The following is a 25,630-nucleotide window of genomic DNA, read 5'->3' on the forward strand; positions in this document are numbered from 1 at the left end:
CCTTAACCTAGTGAGTGTTTTATTAATATCATAAAACCATCACAAATTTGGAATACTCTGGGTGTTCTTTTAGGAAACAAAAGTTGAATCGGCAAAATGAGCTGAACCTCAGAGGGGTGAGAAATAGCAGGATACTGATATTGGAGACTGAGATGTTTTGGTAGAGCTGGAGATGGGTGGGGGAAGTAAGTCAGTTCAGATGACAATTAAGAACCAAGACAGCCTTCTCTTTTCTGTCACTTAGTTGAAGTTGGAAGAGCTGAATCGGAATTCTGGTCTGCTTCTTACTTCCCTTGGACAAAGTTAGGCCTCATCTTCCTTTCCAGCTGTCTCCTATGCGGTAAGACTCCTGTTACACATGTGGCCTTGGGCTAGGCCTTTCACTACTCAGGGCCTCAGTTTTTTCATGTCTAAAATTATGGGGTTAAACAAGATGATGTCCATGTTCCCTTTTAGCTGTAGATCCAATTACTTCATATTCTCTTTTCTCCAGAAGCTCATAGAAGCAACATCCTCCCCCCCCACCTTCTTTGTCTCTTGACTATTAGTAGGTCTGGCTCACTTTCACAGCATTAGCATTTTCTTTGAATATTAAAAATGATGTCCTGTAAATACCTCATTCTAGATCCCCTAAAAGCTAGTGGCCGATGATTAACAGAAGAGTATTTCTCTCAAGGGGATTCATAATCAATCATCATTCTTCTCATCAACATTCAACTCCTAATTGCTAGTCTTTCCAATTGAGAGAATCACTTAGACATCGGCTTCACCTGCCTTCTGGTAGCTCATCCCATGTTAACTGTGTACTCTACTTGCTTATTGACCTTTCCCTTCATTTTATTCCCACCAGTACCTCTCCAGATGGTCAGACAGGAACAAAAGGAAAAACCGAAACAAGACTAGCCTGCAAAAATGTTTATACCGTGGACAAGTCAGGGTTAGGCGCCCTCTGGGAAGTGGGGTAGAAGGGTTTCATGCGGAAGGTAAATGTACAATTGGACGGTCTGGGGAGCAGGGAAGTGAGATGCAGGTCTCCCCTTCTCCACGTAGGCCAGCATCCAGAGGGCACAAATTGATTTCTTTTTGCGTTTCTATTCCAATCCAACAAATATTTTAAAAGCTCTTCTTAGTCCATATATTTGGGACTAGAGATAGACAAAATGAAAAACAGTCGCTGACCTCGGGGAACCTACGTTCTACTGAGGGGAATGTAATATTGAAATAGATAAGATACACTCATAATTTGAGGAGAGGGAGCAGCCACTAACAACCAAGGGTAGGAGATAGTACATGATGAGCTTTGAAGGCAGCTATATATTTAAGAGGATGAAGAATTAAGAAGTGTGTGTGTGTGTGTAGCTCGTGCAAAGGTGCGGAGGACGATTTCAGTGCACATTTCGGGGAAACCTCTCCAGTAGGTCAATCTGGCTGGAATATATAATAGAAGAGGAGAGAGGGAAGGTAAGGTGCAGTGAGAAAGGTGCCTACAGGACTAGCACCTAGCACAGAGTAAACATTTAATAAATGTCTACTAAATTCGATTATAAAACTGGACTGCGTTTGAGGCATCGCTGCCGCCAACAACTCGGCTCGTGCTCTGGACAAATCACGAGAGATCGAAGGATCGCAGGACTGACAGCTGAAAGGGTCCTTGGAGGTCACCCGGTGCAACCCCTTGATTTTAGATAAGAGGGAGATGCGCCTCCGCGGGCCCTGGTATCCCCCTAAAGGGCTCAGCGCGGCTTTTGGTCCACGAGAAGGCAGTCGGATGCGGTCCTTGCGGTACCGCCGCTGCTCCAGGCGCGGGTGCGCATCTCAGGAGAGCAGAGACCTCACCCCCGCTGCCTCCGCCGCAATAGCAATTCTCCTCGGCAGACGGGGAGGGCGGGGCTGGGCGGACGCGGGGGCCAGGTCGGGGGAAGCCGGGGCACCCCTCCCAGCCTCGGGACCAAGGTCCATGTGGCCTAGCTTTCGGGTCAGGTCCGCGGCGCGCGCCCCCCTCCGGGATCCGCCCCCGCCTCCCGCGGCCCCTCCGCCCCCGCCTCCTCCACGGTGGGCCGAGCCGCATCCCCCGGTTCTCGGGCTCAGAGCGGCGCGCTGATTGGCTGGGAGGCGCGCGGGTGACGCGCGTGGCGTCGCCTCCCCTGCGCGCGCCGGTCCTGCCGGGCGGCACTGGCGCCTCAGTCAGCTGAGCGCGCCGCCGGAGCTGGAGTCATCGTCGCCGCAGCCCTAGCTGCCGCTAGAACCGTGTGAAGAGGGGACCCAGGCTGCCGGCTCCCCACTGCCCCCCAGCTCTCCGCCATGGCTCCCATTGGACTCAAAGCGGTGGTCGGAGAAAGTAAGAGTCTCTGCCCCCCACCCCCACCCCCCATCGATGTCCGAGAATGGCCGGGGGGTCTGAAGGGTGGGAGGGGTCGCTTTTCCTTCCCTTCTTCTCGGGACCGGGGCTGGAGGGGGCCGAAGGAGAGGGTCAGGCCGCAGAGCCGGGGGCGGGGGGCGCGCTCCTCGGATGCTGCGCGGTGGGCACTGCGGCTGCGCCGGCCCGCCTTCCCCCCCCTTTTTTAAAGATGGGACCATCGGAAAGGAGCGCGGGGGTAGAATTTGAGGCGGGGGCGGGGGGGCGACCCTTGGAGCCCCCATAGAACCCCGAAATCCGAGATGTCTGCTGAGCAGCGGCTCCTACGAGCCCCGCAGTGCTGCTGGGTCTGGCCAGAGCGATGGGTGGTGCTTAGCAGGGAGCGTCCCCGTTATAAAACTGCCCGCGGCTGGAGTGGCCGTAAATAGAGGCGGTTGGTCTCTACGGGGTGAAACCCTGGGATCAGCCCCTCCCCTCTTCGCCCCACTCGTGTTCGTGCCTGCGCTGCCCTGGAGAAGAGACCTTTCCGCTCTGAATCCTAAGATCCATCTGAACTGAGCTTTCCTGGGAACAGCATCTTTCCTCGCTCTCTTCTCCCCCCGCCCCCCTCCCATTCCTATCTGTTTCTCCACCACCTCTCCTGGGATCCGCCCTACCCCAACCCCTACCCCGTCCATTCGTGTCTGTGTCAGCGATTCCCAGGGAGAGAGGTCTCCTTTATCCGAGCTTTACTCGGATTGACACCATCCCCCTTAGCCCCCTCCCAGTCTCTCTCCCAGACTCCTAACGCTGTTTGCCACCTCTATGGGAGAAAATCCTCTCATCTGAGCTCTTCTAAGATGAAACGCTTTCTCCTCTATCCCCATCCCTGCTGCTTGCTTAAAAAAAAATTATGGGAGAGTCGTGATTAGAGAAATCACAGTCGCATCCTCCCCCTCTTTGCCCTGCCACTGGTCTGGGGTATTTGAGCCTGCCGTTGTCTCTGCCCAGAGCTGCAGGGGGAACCACCTGGGATTAGCACAACGGAGAAACAGAAAAAAGCCTTTCCCCGAAACCATCAGTCCCTCTCCTCATATTTATGCATCTTTGCTTCAAGGAAAGCACCTTTTCAGGTCCCCACTCTTCATTAGCTCAAGGTGGAGAGGAGCAGGGAGATTGTTTTTGGTGGCTCTTTCTTGCAGTGCTGACTGGAGGATCTGCAGTCTGCAGTCTCTCTGGCAGGTCAGAGAACTGGACTGTACATTGTAGATAGGGCAAACTACAGCTCTGTGGAAGAAATTAATTTTCTTGTTATAGATATTTTGCTGATTATTTGGTCGAGAGGTATAACTTTTTAGTAATTTGGGTCTATGTGTGCTTGTGTGACATTGGAAAACAGTTATGCAAGGCAAAGTATCGTGGTGATAAATATTTTTAAGTGTATGGAAAAATAGGTTTGTGGGAACATTTTGGTAGCCTTCATATCAGACAAGGGTTATATTGTTCCTGAAACATTCACTGTGTAGAGAAATTGAATCTGAGCTTTTATCTTTGTAAAGGGAAGAAATGAGATAAAAATGGTGGAAGTCTAGTGTTTCATTTCTAATGATTCTCTCCATATGTCATCCCCTCATTTTAAATGGATACCAACAGAGTAGATTTTTATTTTATTTTAGTTTTTTCTTTCATTTATACAGTAAATACTTCCACAGAATATTTTGATGCTCTACCTTACTTAAAATTCCAGATTTCCTTTAGAGAAAAATGTGAATTAAAGAAAAGTAGAACCATTAAAAATTCCTATTAAAATTAATAACATTTTTTCTTTCCTCTTTTACTCCTCTTCTCCCACTTTAAACCCAAGATCGTACATGTAGACATACTCTATTAGATTTATTTTTGTAAAATCTAACATTAGAGCTGGGAGTGACTTTTGAAGAGCATATTGTTCAATTCTCTCATTTTATAATGGAGGAAACAGGCCCACAGAAGTGAAGTGACTTGCCTAAATGTGCAGCTATGTAAAATGCTAGTAAATTTCAACATTGGCCAAAGATAACTGCCTTTCTGTGTGATTTCATGGATGAATTCAGAGTATATGCACTACTTCTGTATTTTATTTTTAAAAATTGTTAGGATACAGACAATAATGTATTATGTATTTAATTTATGGATTTAATTCATTTACTTTCAGTACTTTCAGTGTTGATGTTCTAATACTGTAGTTGCTAAGAGCATTAAAAACAGCTTTTGCATCCCTTTAACTAGAGGGTTCCATATGGTTCTTCTTAATTTCATGTATAGCCCTTGAAGCAATTGTGAAGAAAAAAATTGCCAATAAAGCCAAATTTTTCAGTGATTCGAAAATGAAATAACATTTTGTATACCGGTGAGTAAATGTACGTATATGCATTTTTCACTTCTCTTTAGTATGATAGATGAATTAGATTTTGATAACAAATTTCTTTCACCCTTCGCTGATGATACTGATAAATTTTGGCTTCCCTTTGTGGTCAAGTTCACCTTTGATTCTAGAAAGAAATGTCTGAAATTAAGATAAATGCCTAATTAGCAGTGTTTCTCTGAGATAAATTTTCTTCTGTGGCAGTAGTTCCACGTCTTACCAAAGTTATTGAAAAACTGAACAAAATGAAGAATGAGCAGTATGCAAATAGACTAGAAGCTTGGATACCTTGGTTCCATTCTTAGTTCCACTAACTTGGCATAGTAAATTGAGTTTAGAATTTGTAATTAGAGGAAATAGGTTTTAATCCTGATTGTTCTATGCCCTAGCTGTGTGACCTTGCACGTGTAGATTATGCTCCTATTTGGGCTCCAGTTTCCACATCTATAAAATGATATAGATGATTTCTAAGGTTAATTTCAGTGTCAAATCTTATGGTCCTAGACTGAGTTATATAGTTCTTTGAAGCTGTACTTTTCCTCTGTAAAATAGATAAGAATCCTTGAAGTTTACCTTGTGAGTAAGTGAAAAAGTTGAAATTTTCTCTGAGAAAGATACATATTAATAAAAGGCATTTTAATTACATTAATCTAGCTTGAAGACTGGCACTTATCCCATTTCACCTATTTTTCATGTCAGTGTGGTTAGAAGGACATGAGGACCCCAAGGTACATTTGTAGGTATACTTCACCTAAGTTATTGATTGATTTCATAAGAACAGCCCCTCTAGAGAAAACAGTATTATGGAGCATTTAGTGATTGGTGAGGAGCAAGAATTGGAATCATCCTAGCATAAAGCCTCACCGTGGGAGGTGGGGTAAAGTAGTCCTGAAGTTATGGTGGGTGTAGTTTTACATTTTATGATGAAGTACAGGTATGTTAGGCTTTATTTCATAGTTGCTAGTTATACCCCCTTCACATTATACAAGGATCACACTTATTTTTTATTTGTAACTGAGAGAATATAGTTGTGGAATTCAGATACTGAATATGTACCTTTTAAAAGGAGGTTAAAGTCCATAAAACTATAGAGATGAGAGGGAAACTTGCTAACCTCTTCTGCTCTCAGAAAGAGCTAAATCTAAGAAATTGTTATTTTCACAGTGTGTTTTTAATAAAAATTTACATGCTACTCCAGAAAGTACCTGTGATCTAAAATATTCCAAGATACACAGTTTGCATTGAATTACTGTTTTCTTAACAGGTCTGTCTTTATTACATTGAAAAGCATCAGTAATGAAAATGGAGATGTCAGCCAACTAAGCTTAAGTCTTACCTGCTTTTCCAGGTTTTTCTCCCTATTATATTTTCTTCACTCTCCTTTTCATGAGTCTTTTCGTCATAATTTCATATTTTGTCCTTTTAGAAAATTATTTTATATCATCAGTCTTGTTTCAAATGTATTCACTGTTGCCTCAGTCTCACAGTATCTTAATTCCCAGTACATTTGATCACATGTTAAAATATTCTTTATGGGCCCTTAATATAATATACTTTCTCTCTCTTTTTTTTGTATTTTCATATCCTCTATAATAGTGGTTCCCAGTCTGTGAGCTGTAAACACCCGAGAGCCTTCAAAGTCGCTGTAAAGGGTCCATGAAACCATATGTGAATCCATAAATAAGCAAACGTGCCTTTTGTACAACAGATACATGTCTCTTACATATTTGTGTATTATTTTAAAATGTGCCTAAGTACTATTGTGATTAATACAATAAAAATTCATTTAAAAGTGTTACTGAATTCATAGTAACTTTTGTTATGTATTTTTTCAGTGGATACTAATAGCATTTTCTTGTGGGGGGGGGTCCTTGAAATTTTTAGACATTAGAAAATATGAGAGGTCTTAATACTTAAAGGTTGGGAACCACAGCGCTACAAATTGTTCTCCTGAGACCCTGGCCATGAAATATTCTATTTTCAGGTGTTCTTGTACCTCCTGTGGAAAGAAGGAGGGAGGGAAAGAAGAAAGGCACTTAATAAATGCCTGTTATGTGTAAGGTGGTGTGGTGCTAGTAGGTACTTTAAAAATTTTATTTCATTGATCTTCACTATAACTCTGGGAGGTAGGTGCTATGATTATCCTCATTTTACATTTGAATAAGACGAGGCCTACCAACGTTTAGAGACTTGCCCAGGGTCACACAGTAAGTGTCTTAGGCAGGATTTGAACTCAGGTCTTTATGATGCCAGGCTCAGCACTCTCCACTCCTCCCGTAACCACACTATTAGTTTTCTAGGTGAGTGAACCATACTGTGTTCTTAAATTTCTCTTTTAAAATTGAGGCTTCTTTTAATCAGTATTCCTCAAACTTGACTTTGCATGCTTTTCTGTTGTGATTTTTATTGGTCCGTGTATAATTCTTGCCTTTTTAATGCCCCAGCTTCTAATTTTTAAAAATTGCTTTTTCATGTCCTTACATTCTAGGCTGTTTTTGTTGTTGGCTTATTTTTGAAAGATATTGACCTTTCTCACTGTGAATGTAAGTGAGGAGGAGAAGGCTAATTTTATCCTTTTCATTCTCCCCATCTTTCCAAAATTTTCACTACAAAAGCACAAAGTGCTCGTCATTTCTGTCTCTTTGGAAGATACTTGTGTTCTGCTGCCTTTAGTCATATAGATGTTATGCTTCTTGATGAATTAAAATAAATCCCTCTCAGCCCAGTTTAAAAGCAATGTCTTTTAAAACTTTATATGTAAGTAATATTTCACTACAGGTAATAGAAATTGAATGAAAAAATCTTGCACTTACATTACTTTCAGTGAGTGCCTCAGAGCATTTTTAAAGGAAGTAATATAGGACAAAAAAAGAGAGTCTTTGAAGAAACAGGTTACCTTTGATTAAAATTTTTAGTAGTTTTGTTAGCAGATATATGCATATACACACATGTTGTTAGCAGATATGTGCATTTGCACACATGTATATGTACATAATTTATTTAACAATTAAAAAATCAAGAAATGTGTATTAAGTATCTTCTGGGTGCAGAGAACTGAGATAGGCTCTGAGGGGATTGAAAAGTTTAGATTAGACAAAGTTTCTGCTCACAAGGAGCTTTCAGTTTGGCAGGATGGCGAGCCATAAACACAAGTAGACCACACAGTATTAAATGAGAAGGGCATTAAAGAGTTACAAGTAACGTGACGCCACAATTCTGAGGGGGAAGATTGCTAACCGAGAAATTAGGGGAAGGCTTCCTGGAGGAAGAACTCCAGATTGTGGTCTAAAAAATGAGTAGGAATTCAACAGGCAAAAAAGAAAGGGACTGCTATTAATATCACCCACAAAATTTGTTTTGAAGCACCTGGGAGATTTGAAGTTGAGGCTTAGCATTACTTGGATGTTTTATGTGTAATTCATGGGCTAACACTTTTGTTTTTCCCAAAGGCTTTGCATGTTGATGTATATTTTAAATGGTACACCAGGAAAGGTCAGGATGGAGTTTTGTATTAGGGGATTAAGATTAAAAGCTTATATTTTGATTTTTAAGTAAAATTTTACCCTTATTTAGGATCAGACAGGATTTAGAGGACATTAAATTTCCTAGGTGCAAGTATTATTCTCAGTAACAGAGACACAATGAAATACAAGAAATTGTGACTTACCCAATGTCATCAGTGAGTCAGTAGTAGGGCTAGGAATGGAAACTAGAGTGCCTGACTCTGCTGCCTGGATCTCCTTGTTCTGTGTCCCAATGTCCTTTCATTTTTCATCATGCTGGTGAACATGTTATAATGTATAACTCAACCTTATAATAACTTCTATGTTGATGAGACATTAAAAATATAACTATTTGAATGGATGCTATATGCCATAGTATCCGAAATCACAGAATTTGAGAGTTGGAAAAGAACTCAGAAGTTGTCTGTACACCCATATGTGAAAGGAGTCCTTCACTACAACTAGTGGTGGTCCAGTTTCTGCTTGAAGATCTTCAAGTACGGGGGACCCACTTCTCCCTTGAGGGAGAACCTTCAGTCTATGGACAGATATAATTGTTATGAAGTTTTTCCTGAAGTCAAGCCTGATTTATGTCTTCGTAGCATAAAGCCATTGCTCTTGATTCTGCCTTGTAGGCCAAGCAGAACAAGCCTAATGCCTTTTCATGTGGACCCCCATACCTATATCAGGTATGATTTTTTTTTAAATGCAGTTTTGTTTTCAGCTCCAAATTTTCTCTCTCCTCTCTCTTTCTTAGTATTGAGGATGCAGAAAAAACAAAGCCCATTGCAAATATGTATAGTCATGTAAAACCAATTTCCATAGTAGCCATATCCAAAAAAAATAAGAAAGAAAGAAGGAAAAGAAAAAAATACTTTGATCTCGCTGAGTCTTTTATTTCTCTATCTGGAGGTGGATAGTTTAGGCCTTTGGAATTGTGGTGGGTCATTGTGTTGAGCAGAGTTCCAGTCTTTCAGAGTTGATTGTCCTTGCAATATTGTTATTACATTTTTCTTCTGGTTCTGTTCAGTTCACTTTGCATCAATTCATATAAGTCTCCCCAGATTTTTCTGAAAGCATCTGCTTCATTATTTCTTACTGAACAGCAGTATTCCATCCCCTTCACATAGCATAACTTTTTCAGCCTTTCTCCAATTGACGGGCACCTCCTCAGTTTCTCACTTCTTTGCCACCACAAAAAGGGCTGTCATAAATGTTTTTGTACATGTGGGTCCTTTTCTTCTCTCTTTTATCTCTTTGGGGTACAGACCTAGTAGCAGGATCCCTGGGTCAAAGGATATTCATGGTTTAGTACCATTTTGAGCATTGTTCCAAATTGTTCTTTAGAATGGTTGGATAAGTGCACAGCTCTGCCAACAGTTCATTCAGGTACCTGCCAGGTATTATTGTGTTACCATGGCTGGGTCTTTTTTTGTGTCATAGACCCTTTTGGTAGCCTAATGAAGCCTATGAATCACTTCTCAGAATACTATTTTTAAATATATAGGATTATAAAGAAACCAATTATATTGAAAAATTATCAGAATAATTTTTTAAATTAGTTCATAGACCCCAGGTTAAGATCTTGTGGTTTAGAGTTACATATGGGAAAATGTTTTCAATTTGGTAAGAAGGTAAAATTAAAATTTCAGTTTTAATTTCCTTTTAAAGATGTACCCCAGTAAGAGCATTTTTAAGGCTTACATCAACTGATGTAGTACCTAGCTTCATAAATCACTAAAACATCCTTCATCTAAATTGTTGTTATTATTCAGTCATTTCTGATTCTCCATGGACCCCATTTTTGGGTTTTCTTGGCAAAGATACTGGAATGGTTTGCCATTTCCTTCTCCAGCACGTTTTACAGATGAGGAACTGAGGCAAACAGGGTTAAGTGACCTGCCCAGGTCACACAGCTAGTAAGTGTCTGAGAGCAGGTTTGAACTCATGAATGTGAGTCTTCCTGATTCCAAGGCCAGTACTACATCTGCTGCACCACCTAGCTAACCTTAACTTGAGCTATCTTAGTTCAAAGAACTTGAGTTCTTTCTGTGACTATACTCACTTAACAGGAAGATGGCAAAGAATATGAAGCTATCATAGGCTGAGTCTAGCCTCCCTGATCATGTCTGCTTTTGACCTGAATGAAATTTGTACCAGACTTTTATCTCAATTTCAGGGATGATGAGGACCAATAAAATAATGTATGTGAAAGCAGTTTGAGGTATGTCCTCCTATACATGTTTGGAGTAACTGTACTATAGGTGCCCTTTTTGACCCCTGGAAGGGTAGGGTTAAGGCAGAAACCTTGGGCTTCATGAAATCAGCAAAACAGTATACAAGAAAATAGCATTGGTGAGGATTTACAGGATATTGTGCAATTTATTTTGAGTGTTTTGCCAGCTAAGTAATAAATATACTGGTCAAGACAAGGGGAAAAAGGTGCTCAGGCTGCGCAAATGCGTAGAGATAGGCGAGGGAATAACAAATCTGAAACACATAATTTTCTGGTTTGGCTGGAGCACAGATGGCATGAAAGGAAGTAAAGGTAGTGTGAAATCAATTAAGAAAAGTAGGTTGGCATTATTGTAGAGGGTCTTAAATGACTGGCAAAGCATTTATATTTTATTCCATAAGCAATTGAGAATTATCAAAGGTTTTTGAGAAGAGGAAGGAAGTGGTCAGACTTGTGCATTAGAAATATGGTGGAAACTGTGCAAAGACTCATTGGAGAGGGGGAAGAGTGGAGGCAGAGAGACCAGAGTGAGGAGGCTATTCAAAGAGACTCCTTAAGAGGAGCTAAGCTAGTAGCTGTGAGTGGATAGGAAGGGACATTTGCAAGAGTCTGTGAGACTAAAATTGATAGAATCTGGTATTTTATTGTATATAATGGATTAAATGGAGGAGAGAGTCAAAGATTTCTCTTCAATTTTGAGTCTGGGTGAGGATGTTGGTGCCATGGATAGATATAAGGAAGGTAGTAAGAGATGCAGATTTTGGAAAAAGATGATGTGATCAGTCCTGTGTATTTTGAGTTTAAAACGCTTGTGGGCCATCCCAGTGGAGGTGTCTGGTGAGCAGTTGGAAATGCGGGATTGTAGTTCACTAGATCTGCACTTGAAATGCATATTTGGGAGTCATCTTCATTCAGGTTATAACTGAAACCATGGGAGTGAGTCATGAAGAGAAAGGATGAAATCATCTTCGTCATCATCATAATCGTAATAATAGCAGGTATTTATCTAAGGCTTTAACGTTTGCAAAGAACTTTACACAAACCTTATTTCACCTGAGTCTTATAGTCACCTCTTAAGAAGGGTACTATAATTAAATTATTATCCAAGTTTACAGATGAAGAAACTGAAGGCTCTGGAAGATTTAAGTGACTGAAGTGACACATAGTTGGTGTCAGAGGTAGAAACTGAACTCAGGTCTAACTGATCCAAGTCTAGCATTCTGTCCACTACGCCACTCTGCCTCTCACAGGTATAGAGTGAGATGAAAAAAAGGGGCCCATTGTAGAGACTTGAAGGGACCAGAAAAAGGAAATTGAAAAGGAACAGTTTGACAGTTAGGAGTAGAATGAAGAGAAAATATCATAGAACTCAAAAAAGGAGAGACTATCAGGTAGCCATTTAAAGCCTTCCACAATCTGACTTCTATGTACCTTTCAGCCTTATTTTAAATTATATCCCTCATGAATACTGTGTTACAGCTAAACTCTATGACTAAGCTATTCCCCAAACTCTGTACTTGAATCTTCTACCTTTCCGTACTTAGACAAGTCACTCCCCTTGCTTAGAGTGTATTCCCTCCTCATTTCAACGTCTGAGAGTCTGTTTTCCTTCAAGGCTTTTGTGATACTTTTGTGTCTTCAAAGGAGAATATAAGCTCCTTGAGGGCAGAGATTAGCTTGTTTTTATCATTGCATCCTCAGCGCCTAGCATAATGCTTTCACATAGTAATAAATTATAATTATTTGTTTACTTGTTAACTCCCCTACTAGATTGTAAGTTGCTTGAACGGGGGTGGCGGCGGGGGAGGGGGCTGTCTTTTGTCTCCTTTTGTATAGCCAGTACTTAGCATAGCATCTAGAACATAGCAGACAGTTAATAAATGTCTATTGATTGATTGATCTTCTGCCATCACTTAGCAACTTCTCCTTTGAGCATCACTTCATCCATATTTATCATCCTGTTCAGATCCTGATAGTAGTAAATGATAATTATTAATAAATTATGTTTGTTGAATAAAATTAATGCATTGAAATTATGGTCAGTTAATGTTAAGTATAGCAGAACAGAACAGTCCAGGAGAACAAAAAGTAAGAAAAGCCCCAAGTACTGGATGTTCCTTCTCTCATGCTCCCAACGTAATTGGACCAGGAAGACAAGTAAGCCTACTCTGTTTTCTCACCATGTCTAAAATGCAACTCATTATCTTTCTCCTTAAATCTTTCCTGCCTCCTACCTTCCCTATTACTGTAAATGCACAACACCATCCTCCCAGTCCCTGAGACTGACTAGGAGTCATCCTGGACGCCTCACTATCTGTGACCCCTCATGCAATCTGGTGACAAGACCTGTTGATTTCAACATTGCAGCATCTCTCAATATGCCCCTTCTCTCCTCTGACAGTGCCATCACTCTAGGGCAGACCCTTAATACCTCATGCCTAGATTTTTTAGCCTACTGGTGGGTCTGCCTGCTGCAAGTTTCTTGCAGCTCCATATTGGCTCCATATTGCCTCCAGGATCAAATACAAAATGCTCTCTTTGGCGTTTAAAACCCTTCATAACCTTGTCTCCTACCTTTTCAGTCTTCTTACGCCTTACTTCTTCACATGTATTCCTCAGTCCAGTGACACTGGCCTCCTAAATGTTCCAGTGAATAACCTACTCCATCTCTCAGCTCTGAGCATTCTCTCTGGCTGTCCCCCATGCGTGGAATGCTCAACGTAAGTCCCAGCTAAAACTCCACCTTCTACAGGAAGCCTTCCTAACCCCGCTTGATTCCAGTGCCTTCTGTCTGATAATCCTGTATGTAGCTTCCTTTGTATATATTTGTTTGTTTTCTCTTCCATTAGATTGTAAACACCTTAGATGGCAGGTATAGCCAGCACTTAGCATAGTGCCTGAAACATAGTAGGCAAATCATTGATTGATTTGTCCTCTGTCACTTAGCAGCTTCTGCTTTGAGAGTCATTCTGTCCAAATTTGTCATCCTGTCCAGATCCTGGTAGTAGTTATCTATCACTCCTAGGCCGTTCTTTTTCCTTTCATCTCTCTTCCTTCTGTATTTCTATCATGGGCTTTACCATCTTTCTAGATTTGCAACATCAGAGTCATCCTCTGCTCTTCACTCTCTATCATTAGCTCCTTTCCATAGCTAATTAGTTTGTATATCTGTTGATTCCGCCTCCACAGTATCTCTAGCATTTGTTTCTTCTTTTTACTCACACACCTACTGCCTTAGTTCTTTTGCTTAGATTTTCTTTTTTTCATGAATAATACTTTATTTTTCCCCAATTACATGTAAAAACAATTTTTAACATTAGTTTTTTTTTTTAATTTTCAGTTCTAAATTCCCTCCCTCCTTCTCTTCTCCCTTCCCTGAGACAGTAAGAAATTTGGTGTAGGTTATACATATTCTTCCTTGGATTTTCAAAATAGCCTCGTAATTGGTCTCCTTGTATTCATACTTTCCCCTCACCAACCAATCCATCAGCCACAGAGCTGCCAAATTGGTATTTTTAAAACATAACTCTTGATTGTATCACTCTCCTGCTCAAGAAACTTCAGTAGCTTCCTATTATTGTTAGGATAAAATACAGCCTTCTCTGGCTTTTAACTCTTCAAAATCCAGCACCAATCAGTCTTTCCAGATTGATTTCACATTATTCCCCTTCATGGACTCTATATTTCAGCTAAATTGGGCTACTTGCTGTTTCCTGTACATGACATTCTAACTCTTGCCGCTACAAGGCCGTCTTGTATGCTGGAATGTTCTCTTTTCTCACCTTTGCTTAATAGAATACCTGGCTGCCTTCAAAACACAGATCAGGTGTCATCCTTTGCAGGTCTCTTAATTTTCCTAGTTGTTAGTGATCTTTCCACCCCACCCCCAAATGACCTTGTATTTATTATTCTGTTTGTTTGCATGTGTATGTGTATTTATCTATGTAGTGTTGTTTTCCCTTTGAAGAATGAAAGCTGCTAAAGATCAGGACTGTGTTGTATCCCCAGTGCCTAGAGCAGTGCCTTATTTCGTAGCAGACAGTCAGCAAAGACTTGTTGAATTGAAAAGACTATTGCATTTCACAATTAGTAGGTCATTGTGGCCTTGGACACAGCTCTTTTAGCAGCTAGATTGCAGGGTTGAAAGCCTGGGAGATGAGAAAGTGAAAGTGATAAATCCCAGCTCTGCTACTTACTGCTTGATTGACCTTGGGTGAATCAGTTTACTTCTCTGGGCTTCAGTTTCCTCATTTGTGAAATGAGGGGCTAAATTATCTGATTTTAAGGTCCTTTCCAGGCAGAAATTCCATGAGTGGAGACATTTCTAGATGTTTAACGATGTAGGGGAAGAAAGAGAAAGGGTGATAGATTAAGAGGGTACCTATTCCTGGAAGTTTTTTGATTTTTAAGTTGGTGACACCTGAGGATGTCTGTAGAGAGAAGAGGAAGAAATTCAAGATAGAGAACAGTTCAGTTACATCCTTTAGGAGATGGGAAGGAATGGAATCAAGGACACATAGGGAGGGCTTTGCCTTACCAAAAACGAGGGACAACTTATCTTTTAAGACTGGTGGGAACAAGAAGAGGATAGGTGAAAAGAGATATTTTGAGGTGTGGAGGAGGAAGATAGCGGAGCATGTGCCAGATGACTTTCACTTTTCTCAGTAAAATTGAAATCAAGGTCATCTGCTAAAATAAGGAGTTTGGGGGCTTGAAGAAAGGACAAAATATGGAATCTATACTGTGAGGTATGTGATAGGGAGTTAGAGATAAATTACTATGAGAAGAGAGAAGAATTACTATGTAACTGGTGAGGCTACAATTGAGGTCACATAGCATGAACTTGTAGTAGAGCAGACCTAAGTGTTTGTGACTTCTTCCAGCAGTGCTTGATGGTGCTAGTGCAGAGGTTCCCAAACTTATTTGGCCTACTGCCCCTCTCTCAAAAAAAAAAAAAATTACCCAGTACCCTCCTGGAAATTTACTTTCTTTAACCCTTTAAAGTTTTTTTTTTTTGAAATTTGCATCATTTCAAAAAACAAAATATTTTTTTAAATGGTGCATCTTAAATTTTAATAATTTATTGCAAATTTGTGTTTTTTTCCTGTATTGAAATTTTGATGATGCAATCTTGTATCATGTAACTGTATAGTATAGTATTATAAACAAGTTATTACACACACATATGCCTGCAGGTGAAAGCTGGGCTACAGGCAATGCGCAACACCCTCGCCTGCCAACACTTGTTTTTAAGACCTGCCAGCTGACTTGACCACTGATTGGTTATAACTTGCATTTTGTATGTTTATTTGGAAAATAATGTAATCACTACAACTTTAACTCTGCTATACAACAGATGAGACATGTATGAACGGTTTTTCAAAATTTTCTTCTTTTTCCTTGTGCTTCCACCCCCTTATTTTTATTTAACACCCCCCAAATGCACCCAAGGCCAATACTGCCCCCCCATCATTCCAGTGCTCCCCAGGAGGCAATATCACCCATTTTGGGAACCTCTGTGAAGGCAGATGGTGAGGGGTGAAACAGGGTTGGCAATTAATAGGGCAGAAACATTAGGACTATAGGGCAAGGCATTCAAAGGTAGAGAACAGTTAATTGTTGAAAATCCTTTAATTAAGGTCAAAACTGTGAAGAAAGGGAAGTAAAGCTAGAATAAAAGTGATTGGATTTCATATTATTCCCTTCAATTCACTTTTCATTTCTGTTAGACTGGTCTAAGTTATTTGATCTTGGTATCCAGATACCTACAGTGCTAGAGTAAAGGTAATTAACTATGATTCAGATTGTGAAAATGGTCAGTTCTTTGTATTCCTTTCCTTATTGTCTTTTTGATTGCAACTGATAATTTACATTAAGGTTGACCAGGTTAGATGAAATTGTTGAAAGTAAATAGTGACTTAACATTTCTCAAACCATGGGAGTACTTTTCTTCCTGGGCAAATGCAAGCCTCGTGAAGACTGAGAAATAGTTGAGAGAATACAAAAAATAGTTGTCCTTCACTCTCATGTAGGTCTCAGGAAAAAGTACTGTGAGACATAAAATGGCTTTTAACAGCATGGATTCCTGATGTTTGACAGGCATGGTCTTTATATGCTATGCTCCTTAGTGGAAATGATTCATCCAGATAAATGAAGCAACTATTTATTTTTCTTCTATTTAAAATAAGGAATGGTTAGATGGTAATAGTGAACTGGTAAGGGGGGCTTTTTTTTTTTAGCCTTTTGGCCCTTGTTCACATCTGTTTCAGCTGTAGGTAATCAAATCTTTGCTTTATGAAATCGAACTATCACCCTTAGTTTGGTGCTCCAGCAGACTGTCCTGGAACAAATATACTTAAATGTATGTGTATGAAATTGAATAGAACCAAAGCTCTGGAAAATAGAATTTTCCCCAATTGTCTTATTCCTGAACACTGGTCAGATTCTAAAAAGCCTACCAATTCACTAGCTTTGTGATTTTGGATAAATTGGGGTGGGGGGCAGGGAGAGGCAGGATGTCAGTGGACAACGAAGGGCAGTAGCAACAACTTTGATTGCAATTGTGGCAGGTGCAGAATCTGACTATCATTTCATTGATTTTTAAAATATTTCAATTCATACATAAAGCAACATATCATCCATTAAGCGTATATATTTTGTCCATAAACAAGTTGCTTGGCTAAAGAAGCTGCCTTCGTCATGTGACATACAATTCATTAAATAAAGCATGAATTCAGAAAAAGAATTCATTTCATTGCTCTGGGCTTCTGAGAGGGTCAGACTAGCTAATCTCTTAGTTCTCTTCCAACTCTAAAATTCTATAACATGCTTTGCAGACTGTAAACGACTATATGTATTTGATTACATTACATATAATTCTGTGAATGAGAGGTTGTATTCTAGAGTCCGACTCCTAAAATTTAACCAGTTTCCTAAGACTCCTTCAATTCAAGCATGGTCAGGGGCTAGTTTTGTCCCCTGGCCACTGGCATGCCATAAATATTCAACAATTGATTCTCCTACAGCAGGACACACTTTTAAATTTAATTTACATTATTAACACTTTCTCCATCACTTTCTTTAGACAATTAACAAAATAATAAATTAAGACCCAATTTGTGGCATGTTCCAATGTCTGAGGTGTAAATCAATACTCGTACTGAAAATTTAACAATTGCCTTGGTAAGAACTGACTAGCATACCTGAGGCTATACCAGACCCACCCTACCCTGGACCTGTATTCTCTATGGCTGGAAATCATAGCTGGGTATTAACCATGGCATTTGCCTTACTGAAGGATTTCTTGTCTTCTAGATTAGCCATTTGTTGAACATTTGTGGTATGATTTGAGAAGGAATGTTGAAGAATCAAAATCCAAAGGTCCTGTAGGTTTTACGTCGTGCTTAGTTGTTTGGGACGATCTCTAGCACTGCTTCATAGCTCTAGAATAGGAACAAGGAAGGCAGATGGTAGGGGTGATCCAAGGCTAGGATGGTCTGTGTTGGCAGATTGTCTCTTGTCTGTGAATGTTGAATACAGTGTTATTTCCATGTTGTATTCCAGCGCATTCCCGTGGTGAGCATAAGATACCAAGAATTAGTCTGCTTTCTGGGACAGGCTTAAATGGAATCTCAACCAATAACTAATTAGGTTAGTTTTGGTTCACTCTGAGCAATAATATTTCCAGAGCTGATTCTGTTTTTGCATTCATTTATTGAACTTTATTGGGTGCTTGATATGTGCAAAAAAGCACTGTGCTTGGCATTGTGATAGAAGTGAATTAGATACAACCCCTGCTCTCCAGAAGCTTATATTCTAAACGGGCATATGGGACAAATACATGTGTGTGTGTGTGTGTGTATATGTGTTTGTACACACAGTAAAAGGCAAAATGTGGTACATATCATGAGAGGAACCCTGAATGTGCCACAGAAAATTAAAGAAGAAAGATCACTTCTGACATATCAGAGGAGATGGGAGATGAGAAGGAAGGAAAACCCTTTGCTCCAAGCAGATTTCACAATACCTCATTAGAGGTGATAGAGTGGACAAAGGTCGTTTCATAGGCTATAACTGTACTTTCTATTAAACTAGTCTTATCTATAGTGAACTATGATATAGCTATGAGAAGTGTAGGAAGATGAAAAATAAGCCTTCTTGAAGCTGTAGGATACATCTTTATTGTCTACTAGTTATGAATGATTTTGAGGAAAATTAAATCAGATACTGTGAAAAAAGATTGCATCAAAATCTAGGTTAGCCTCACTTCTGACTCTGATTAAGAAAATCATGGAGCTGAAATAATCTTGGCATACAGATCCTGTGATATTTTTTTAGGAAAGAAGTATTGTAAACCTTATGATAGGACAAACCTATTACTTTACAATGAGAATGGTGAAATAGCTACAGAGAGAATTAACCTAATTGGGACTTGCTGTTTCAGGCTTGCCTTCTTCCCTCATTTAGGGTAATGTGAATCTCTCAAATGCACAAACTCAATATAAATACATTACCTAACAATCTATTTAAGGTATACAATCAGTTTACTTCCATCTTCCCTCTATCAGGTTTCTCATAAAAGATTATTTGGTTTGATTGAGTTTTTCATATTGTATTTTTTTCCAAAGTGTTAATTTCTATTCCTGAGCAGTAAGAAATATAACCTGGGGTATTTGAGACCATTGCTCCATTTAGGAAACTTCTACCCCTTCTAGTTGTATTTGTACATGTCCCATAGCTATTTCTGAGGCCCTCATATTGTAAAATCCCTTATATAGCGATGTGAATAGTTAGTCACTGATTATTTAAATGCTATGTTAGTTGATAATCAACTGTGAAAGACTATGATACAATGATCAATCAGTATAATGATCCAAGAGAGTTCCAAAGGACCCATGATGAAAAATGCTGTCCACCTCCAGCATACTTTTTTTAAAAAAACTTTGTTTCTTGCTTTTTATTTATTTATGCAACATGGCTAATGTAGAAATGTGTTTTGCATGACTTCACATGTATAATTGATATCATTGCTTGTCTTCTCAATGGGTGGAGGAAAGGCGGGAGAGAACTTGAGATTAAAAATCTTTGAAAATGAATGCTAAAAATAAATGAATAAATAAATTCTGTGTTAGTGAGAAGTTTCTTTATTAAAGTGTCAGGGTAATACAAGAATAGTTAGTACTCAGATATGTGATTCTGGAACCACATTGTAGTTGCTATTAATCAAAAGAGCCTCATTACTATTTTTTTCTCTGTGGAGTCAGGTATACTGGGGTGTTCTAATTTAGAAATTAGATATCTTAAATTGCCACAAATTCCTTGTAAAACAGACACGTGGTTAAGAACTTTAGTCTGAGTGTTCTAGTTAAAAGCTCTTAAATAGTCTTTAAAACATTCAACCAAAGTGCTCCACCTCTTTCCTGTACTTGAACTTGGAAGAGTTGGCTGGAGATGTTTCCTTTTCCTGCTAGCCTTATGTGTTGTTGACATTTACAAACAAACATGGTTTGCTTAAAGGAAGCAGCTCTTACGGGTTATTTCTGATAATAGATGACCTACTCTCCTTGTTTCTATGAAGCTTAGTCTCCCTGTGTTTTGTTTTATCAGGTCAGCTCATTCAGCCATGATGGTGAATATGGACTTCCCTGCCCTTTCCCTTTTCTAATTGCATTTTCCTTGATGTAGTAGCTTTCTCTTCCCCCCAGCATTTGTAAGCCCATAGATAAGAGAATAAATGGTACCTGGGGAAACTGGTTTTCTGATAAGAAACAATAGTTCTATTAACATTACATCTGTAGGTCTGTGGGTCTGAGAGATATCTGACTGGACAGCCTGCCTGCCATTCCTTGGACCATAGCCAGCAGCAAAGTACCGGTTCTTGGACTCTGCAGTATACCAGAAAAATACTGCAGGATTATCAAAAAGGGTCAGCATCAGGAAAAATACATTCTTTTGCAGATTGTAAGGGTGCGAAACTGCAAATAGAGGCTGGCATTTAATTGATTATGTGCCTAGGCATCTTTCAAATTTGTTTATGGTTGTTGTTAATGGGTAATGGTAATCCTTTTTTTCCATATCATCTAACACATATGTAGTGCTATACCCTCCTTCCATTTTTCCCTCTTCCCAGCAATTACTGTCTTGTGTGAAGATTAACCTGTTCATACCTGTGTCTGTATTAGAAATACAGTAATCAAAAGATAATAGACATGGCATATTTGTTCAAGGAAGAATAGCCTTTTTTGACATGTGGTTTAGGTGGCTTACATTGTAATTTTGTTTCAAAACAAGTAGAATAAGTCTTTGGTGTTTTTATATATAAAAACTTTTATACTTAGAAGATAGTGAAACTTTTTCTTTTTGTTCATTTTTGCTGTTTGTAGATACTGTGAAAATCTTTTCATTTTCATTCAAAGAACAATGAAAAGGCTAGACTAGTTGGCCTCCAAGGTAATTTCCAGCACTAAAGTTTTGTGATTCTAAATAAAGTTACTTCACTTGTATAGTTGGGACATCTAAGGTGAGGAGATGCTTATGATGAGTCCAAGATAAGAACAATTCTTAATAGTCCTGTTGTTTAAACATTAGGGTTATGGGGTTTTCTCCCTTTGAAAAGACTTTGTTTTAGGAATTTTTTAGCTTGTCTTTTGACTTTTCAAAACTCTGTGAAAAAGAGAGGCTGGACTTTTAAAAGAAGAAATCCTCTAAAGGAGACAAGTTGCTATAAAATTAATGAAAGCTAATTTCTATGATATTGCTTAACTTTTCTGTAAATGTGATATCTAAGGCTCAACATTTCACATATCAGTTATTTATAGGAATGAGATAAAGTTTTGGCCACCTCCCAAATTTGAAAAGTAATCCAAGTCCTAAATGTCAGAAGGTTAGGACGTTTCTGTCATATATAATCCCATTGCTATGTAGTTCTAAGGTCAAAGAAATCAGGTAACTATTAAACAGACAGTGCATTTTATAACATGATGTCTCCTTGAATGGCTCCTGCCTTCTTTAAGAATGAAACAAAATAATGAGAACGAAGAAGCATGGAGAAACTTACATGAACTGATGCAGTCAAGAAAACAATATACATAGTGACTACAGCAGTGCAAATTGAAAGAACAACTAGCACAAAACAGCTGAAATTGAATGCTGCAAATTATAAAGACTAAGCTTGGCCCTAAATAAAAAATAGTAGGAAGACATTTCTCCTGGTTCCTCTGCAAGGTGGAGATCAAGTAGAATATTGCATACAACATCATATTTTTCAGTGTATTGATTAGTTTTGTTGCATTTTTTTCTTTCTCCTCTTTAAAGATATTTTTGGTTGTAAGATGGCTTTTTGAGGATGGAAAAGGAGAGATATAGGGGATATAGCTTATGTAAAAACAAAATACATCAGTAAAATATGTTTTTAAAAGGATGAAACAGAAGGAGCTCTAAACAGCAAGTGGAACAGATGTTATTAGTATGGTTTTATATGAAGTGACCTCCTCTACTTTACCTTTGCCTAAAAATTATGGGCTCTTTTATTTCTAGAGTTTGACAATTCTTTGCCAACACAAAAAGAGCTGCTATAAATATTTTTGCACGTACAGGTCTTTTTTCTTTTTCTTTGTTCTCTTTGGGATGTAGACCTAGTGTTGGTATTGCTGGGTCAAAGAGTATGCACAGTTTTGTGTATATTTCAAACCCTAGAAATAATATATATTGATATAATATTTATAAAAATTTATAAATATAAAATATTTATAGCAGTTCTCTTTGTGGTTGCAAAGAATTGGAAGTTGAGGCGATGCACAGTTTGGCATATATTTCAAATCTAGAATTGGAAATTAAAGGTGTGTGCAGTTTTAAAGAGCTGCTATAAATATTTTATGTTTATAAATTTTTTATATTATAGAAACATGTATTATTTCTAGGGTTTTAAATCTATGCAAAACTCTGTATACCCTTAATTTCCAATTCTAGGAATTGGAATACCCTTTATTTCTAGGGATTTGAAGCATACAATAATATAATTCAGCATATTCTAGAAACGCACAATTTGCATTTCTAATTATTAGTGATTTAGATTTTATTTTATTTCTAGGGTTTGACTTAGTTTTTTTCATCAACACTTAAGTCTTTATACATACTCTAGCAAAGGTGGCTGTACTAATGAGCCAGTGGTAAGAATTAATGGAAGGACAAATAGATAATTAGGTGGAAAAGGCTTTAGATCAAAGGCATCTGCACAATATTAGATTGTCTCAACTTCCAGTTAAGATAGCTGCATGAACCAGGAGCAAAACATCCCAGCTCTCATGCAAATCCTCCAAAGATTATAAAAAGTGCACAGATAGGATGAGTGATTGAGAAATCAAAAAAGAAACTACAGTCCTTTTATCCAGCCCAGGATTGCACAAAAAGGCAGAAGCCAGCAGGTACCAAAGGAGGGGTCCTACCAGAAGAGCCAGCTTAAACTCCAGGCTGGGAAGCCTACCACTGAAGACCGGAGACTTCTCAAGGACACCTGGAGCCTATAGCGCACTGAAGTTAGGAAAATCCAAGTGTTCCACAGAGGAAGTCCAAGGCAGCAAGTTACTTGCAGTACTCTGAGGAGATGGAAAATTATGGAGATCATAAAGGCTGTCTTAGGAGCTCTGAAAGCTTATAGACCACTGATCTCAGACACCCTTAAGGATCTAACAGAGGGTCCCAAACTTATTTGGCCTACCTCCCCCTTTAAAATAAAAAGTTACTCAGCACCCCTCTGGGGTTAGGTTAACCCTTATTTTTATTCAGCACTCCGCATTTGCACCTGAGGCTACTACTGTCTCCTGGATCCCTCCAGCACTCCCGAGGGGGCGTTATTTTGCCCATTTTGGGAACCATAACTTGGAGAATTATAGAGAGCCCTAAAATCTTCCAGCATTCTCAGCACAGATATATCAGGGTCATTGTAAACTGGTGGAGTCCAGATAATACAGATTAGAACTACATTGAGCTCTATTGCCCCATCATAGTATGCAGAGGGAAGTGGATGAAGGCTGGAAATATGCATTAACAGAAGAAGATATTTGCTGTGATAAGGAATTTTTATTGAATCAGAGACACCCAAGACACAAATACAGAAGGAGAGAGCTCCACAATGACTACAAGTAGAGGCTCAGAAAGGGTGAGACATTAATTACAAGTGCCTACTGTTACCAGACTGTGCTAAGCACTTTACAGATATTATCTCATTTGAAAAAAAAATTACTTGGTCACAAGGTCTTGAAGAGTTCCTAGAAAAACTGAAACCAAACAATGAAAATTAAATAAGCACTTGGGAGGAAAGAATTGTGAGCAAAATAAACAGCTCATCACAGGAGTTGATAAACCTTACTCAAGTAATGGTTTCCTGAAATGAAATCAGTGAATCCATGAGACAACAAGAAATATTAGAACAAAATCAAAAATAGAAGAAAATGTACATTACCTCTTGCCAAAAACAAGGTAAGAAAATTTAAAAAGTAATGGATTGCCTGAAAACCATGATTGAAAAGAAGAGGGTAGAGCTTTTCCTCACTTAGGCCTGTGACAGGAATAGCCATGGCTTACTTACAATATTATTCCCTTCCCAGAATATCTGGAAATAAAGAGCTCTATCACTCTACTAATCAACCTCTAGGAAAGTTACATTGAGGCTTTTTAGAATAGTGCCTTTATGAACTGGGATATGCCAGTCTTGAGAAGTAGCGATGAGGACCCTGGATGATTTGATCCCTTTCTTCTTGCGAGGGGCACCTTAAAGCATTGTTCACTCCTTTTCTATCAGGCAGGACCCAGATGATGTTAGGTTCTGCTTCCTCTCACAGGAAGCCTTGAGAAGCTGCTCTTTAGGTTTTGAGGAACCTCAGTACAGTTCATAGGATCATAGATTTAAAGATTGAACAAAATTTAGGGGCTATTGAGTCCAGTCCCTTCATTCTACATGTGAGGAAACTGAGGTACAGAGAGTCTAAGTGACTTGCCCAGCATCATACAATATACACAAGTAAGTATGTATAAAATACTTATATACAAAATATGTGCAAATAAATATGAGATAATTTGATAGAGAAGTAACTGCTATTGGGATCAAGAAAGTCCTGATAGAAGAAATGTCATTTGAGATGAGCATTGACTAAAATTAGGAAAATCTAAATCCCCTTTTTACTCTCCCATTCCCTTGGCTTGAGGTAAGTCACTCTGCCTGTAGAACTCAGAGGATTTGGAGTGGTAGAGATTCTCAGTGTCCAAACCTCTTACTTTACAGATGAGGAAACCGAGACTCAAAGACATTAAAGCAACTTGCCTACGGTTGCATAGGTGATATGTAGCACAGCCAGGATTTGAGGTCCTCTAACTCCAACTTCAGTGTTTTTGCACCAAACTGTCCTAAAATAAATTGAATTCATTTGGTATCGTTAGCAAAATGTTTTTACCAAATACCTGTGATTGTGGGAAGATCTCCCTAATTTGAACTAACTGGGAAAAAGGCAGTCCAAATTGTGAAGTCTGGATTATAGAAAAATATAAAATGTTATTTTGTTACTTTTATGTAATTATGCAGAATAACTAAAAACCTTGGCCTGTAGAGATCCTTGGGAAAGCTATTTAATGTCTGGATAAAAATGATTTGTAGTTATTATGTGTGTTTTTAAAAATAATTGGGTACTTTAAAAGTATAGTATTTCAAAAATGTGTTGTCAAATATTTTTTAAAATTTTCTTAAAAAATTTTTATTTTCAGTTCCATATTCTTTTTTCCTTCTATCCTCTATCTTACCCATTGAGAAGGAAAGAAATATGATACCCATTACATATGTGAAGTTACGAAAAACACATTTCCACATTATCCATGTTGTTAAAAAAAAAAGCAAGAAAAATAAAGTGAAAAAAATATGTTTCAATATGTACTCAGAGTCCTCTCTGAGTTCTCTCTCTGGAGTTGGACATCATATTTCATCATGAGTCCTTTGTAATTGTCTTGGATCATTGTTTTGATCAGAGGAGCTAAGCTTTTTACAGTCAATTATTGTTATAGTATTGCTATTACTGTGTATGATGTTCTCCTGTTAGTGCTCGCTTCACTTTGGATCAGCTCATACAAGTTTTCCGAGGTTTTTCTGAAGCCATCTCCTTTGTCAT

General features: G+C 38.9%; 1 protein-coding gene across 2 annotated transcripts in view; it reads left to right on the top strand.

The window, feature by feature from the left end:
* Positions 1-2,131: 2,131 nt before the first annotated feature.
* STXBP1 (syntaxin binding protein 1) overlaps positions 2,132-25,630 on the top strand; it is a 91,875-nt gene continuing 68,376 nt past the window's right edge. The window contains exon 1 of one of the 2 annotated variants that reach the window (XM_036750542.1): positions 2,132-2,338. In XM_036750542.1, the coding sequence (XP_036606437.1) occupies positions 2,302-2,338 (37 nt within the window). In that variant the 5' untranslated portion in view covers positions 2,132-2,301. The remainder of the gene's footprint in view (positions 2,339-25,630) is intronic. The other variant, XM_036750541.1, reaches the window with a different exon arrangement.

This window comes from Trichosurus vulpecula, chromosome 3 (genome assembly GCF_011100635.1).
Source record: "Trichosurus vulpecula isolate mTriVul1 chromosome 3, mTriVul1.pri, whole genome shotgun sequence".
NCBI lineage: Eukaryota > Metazoa > Chordata > Mammalia > Diprotodontia > Phalangeridae > Trichosurus > Trichosurus vulpecula.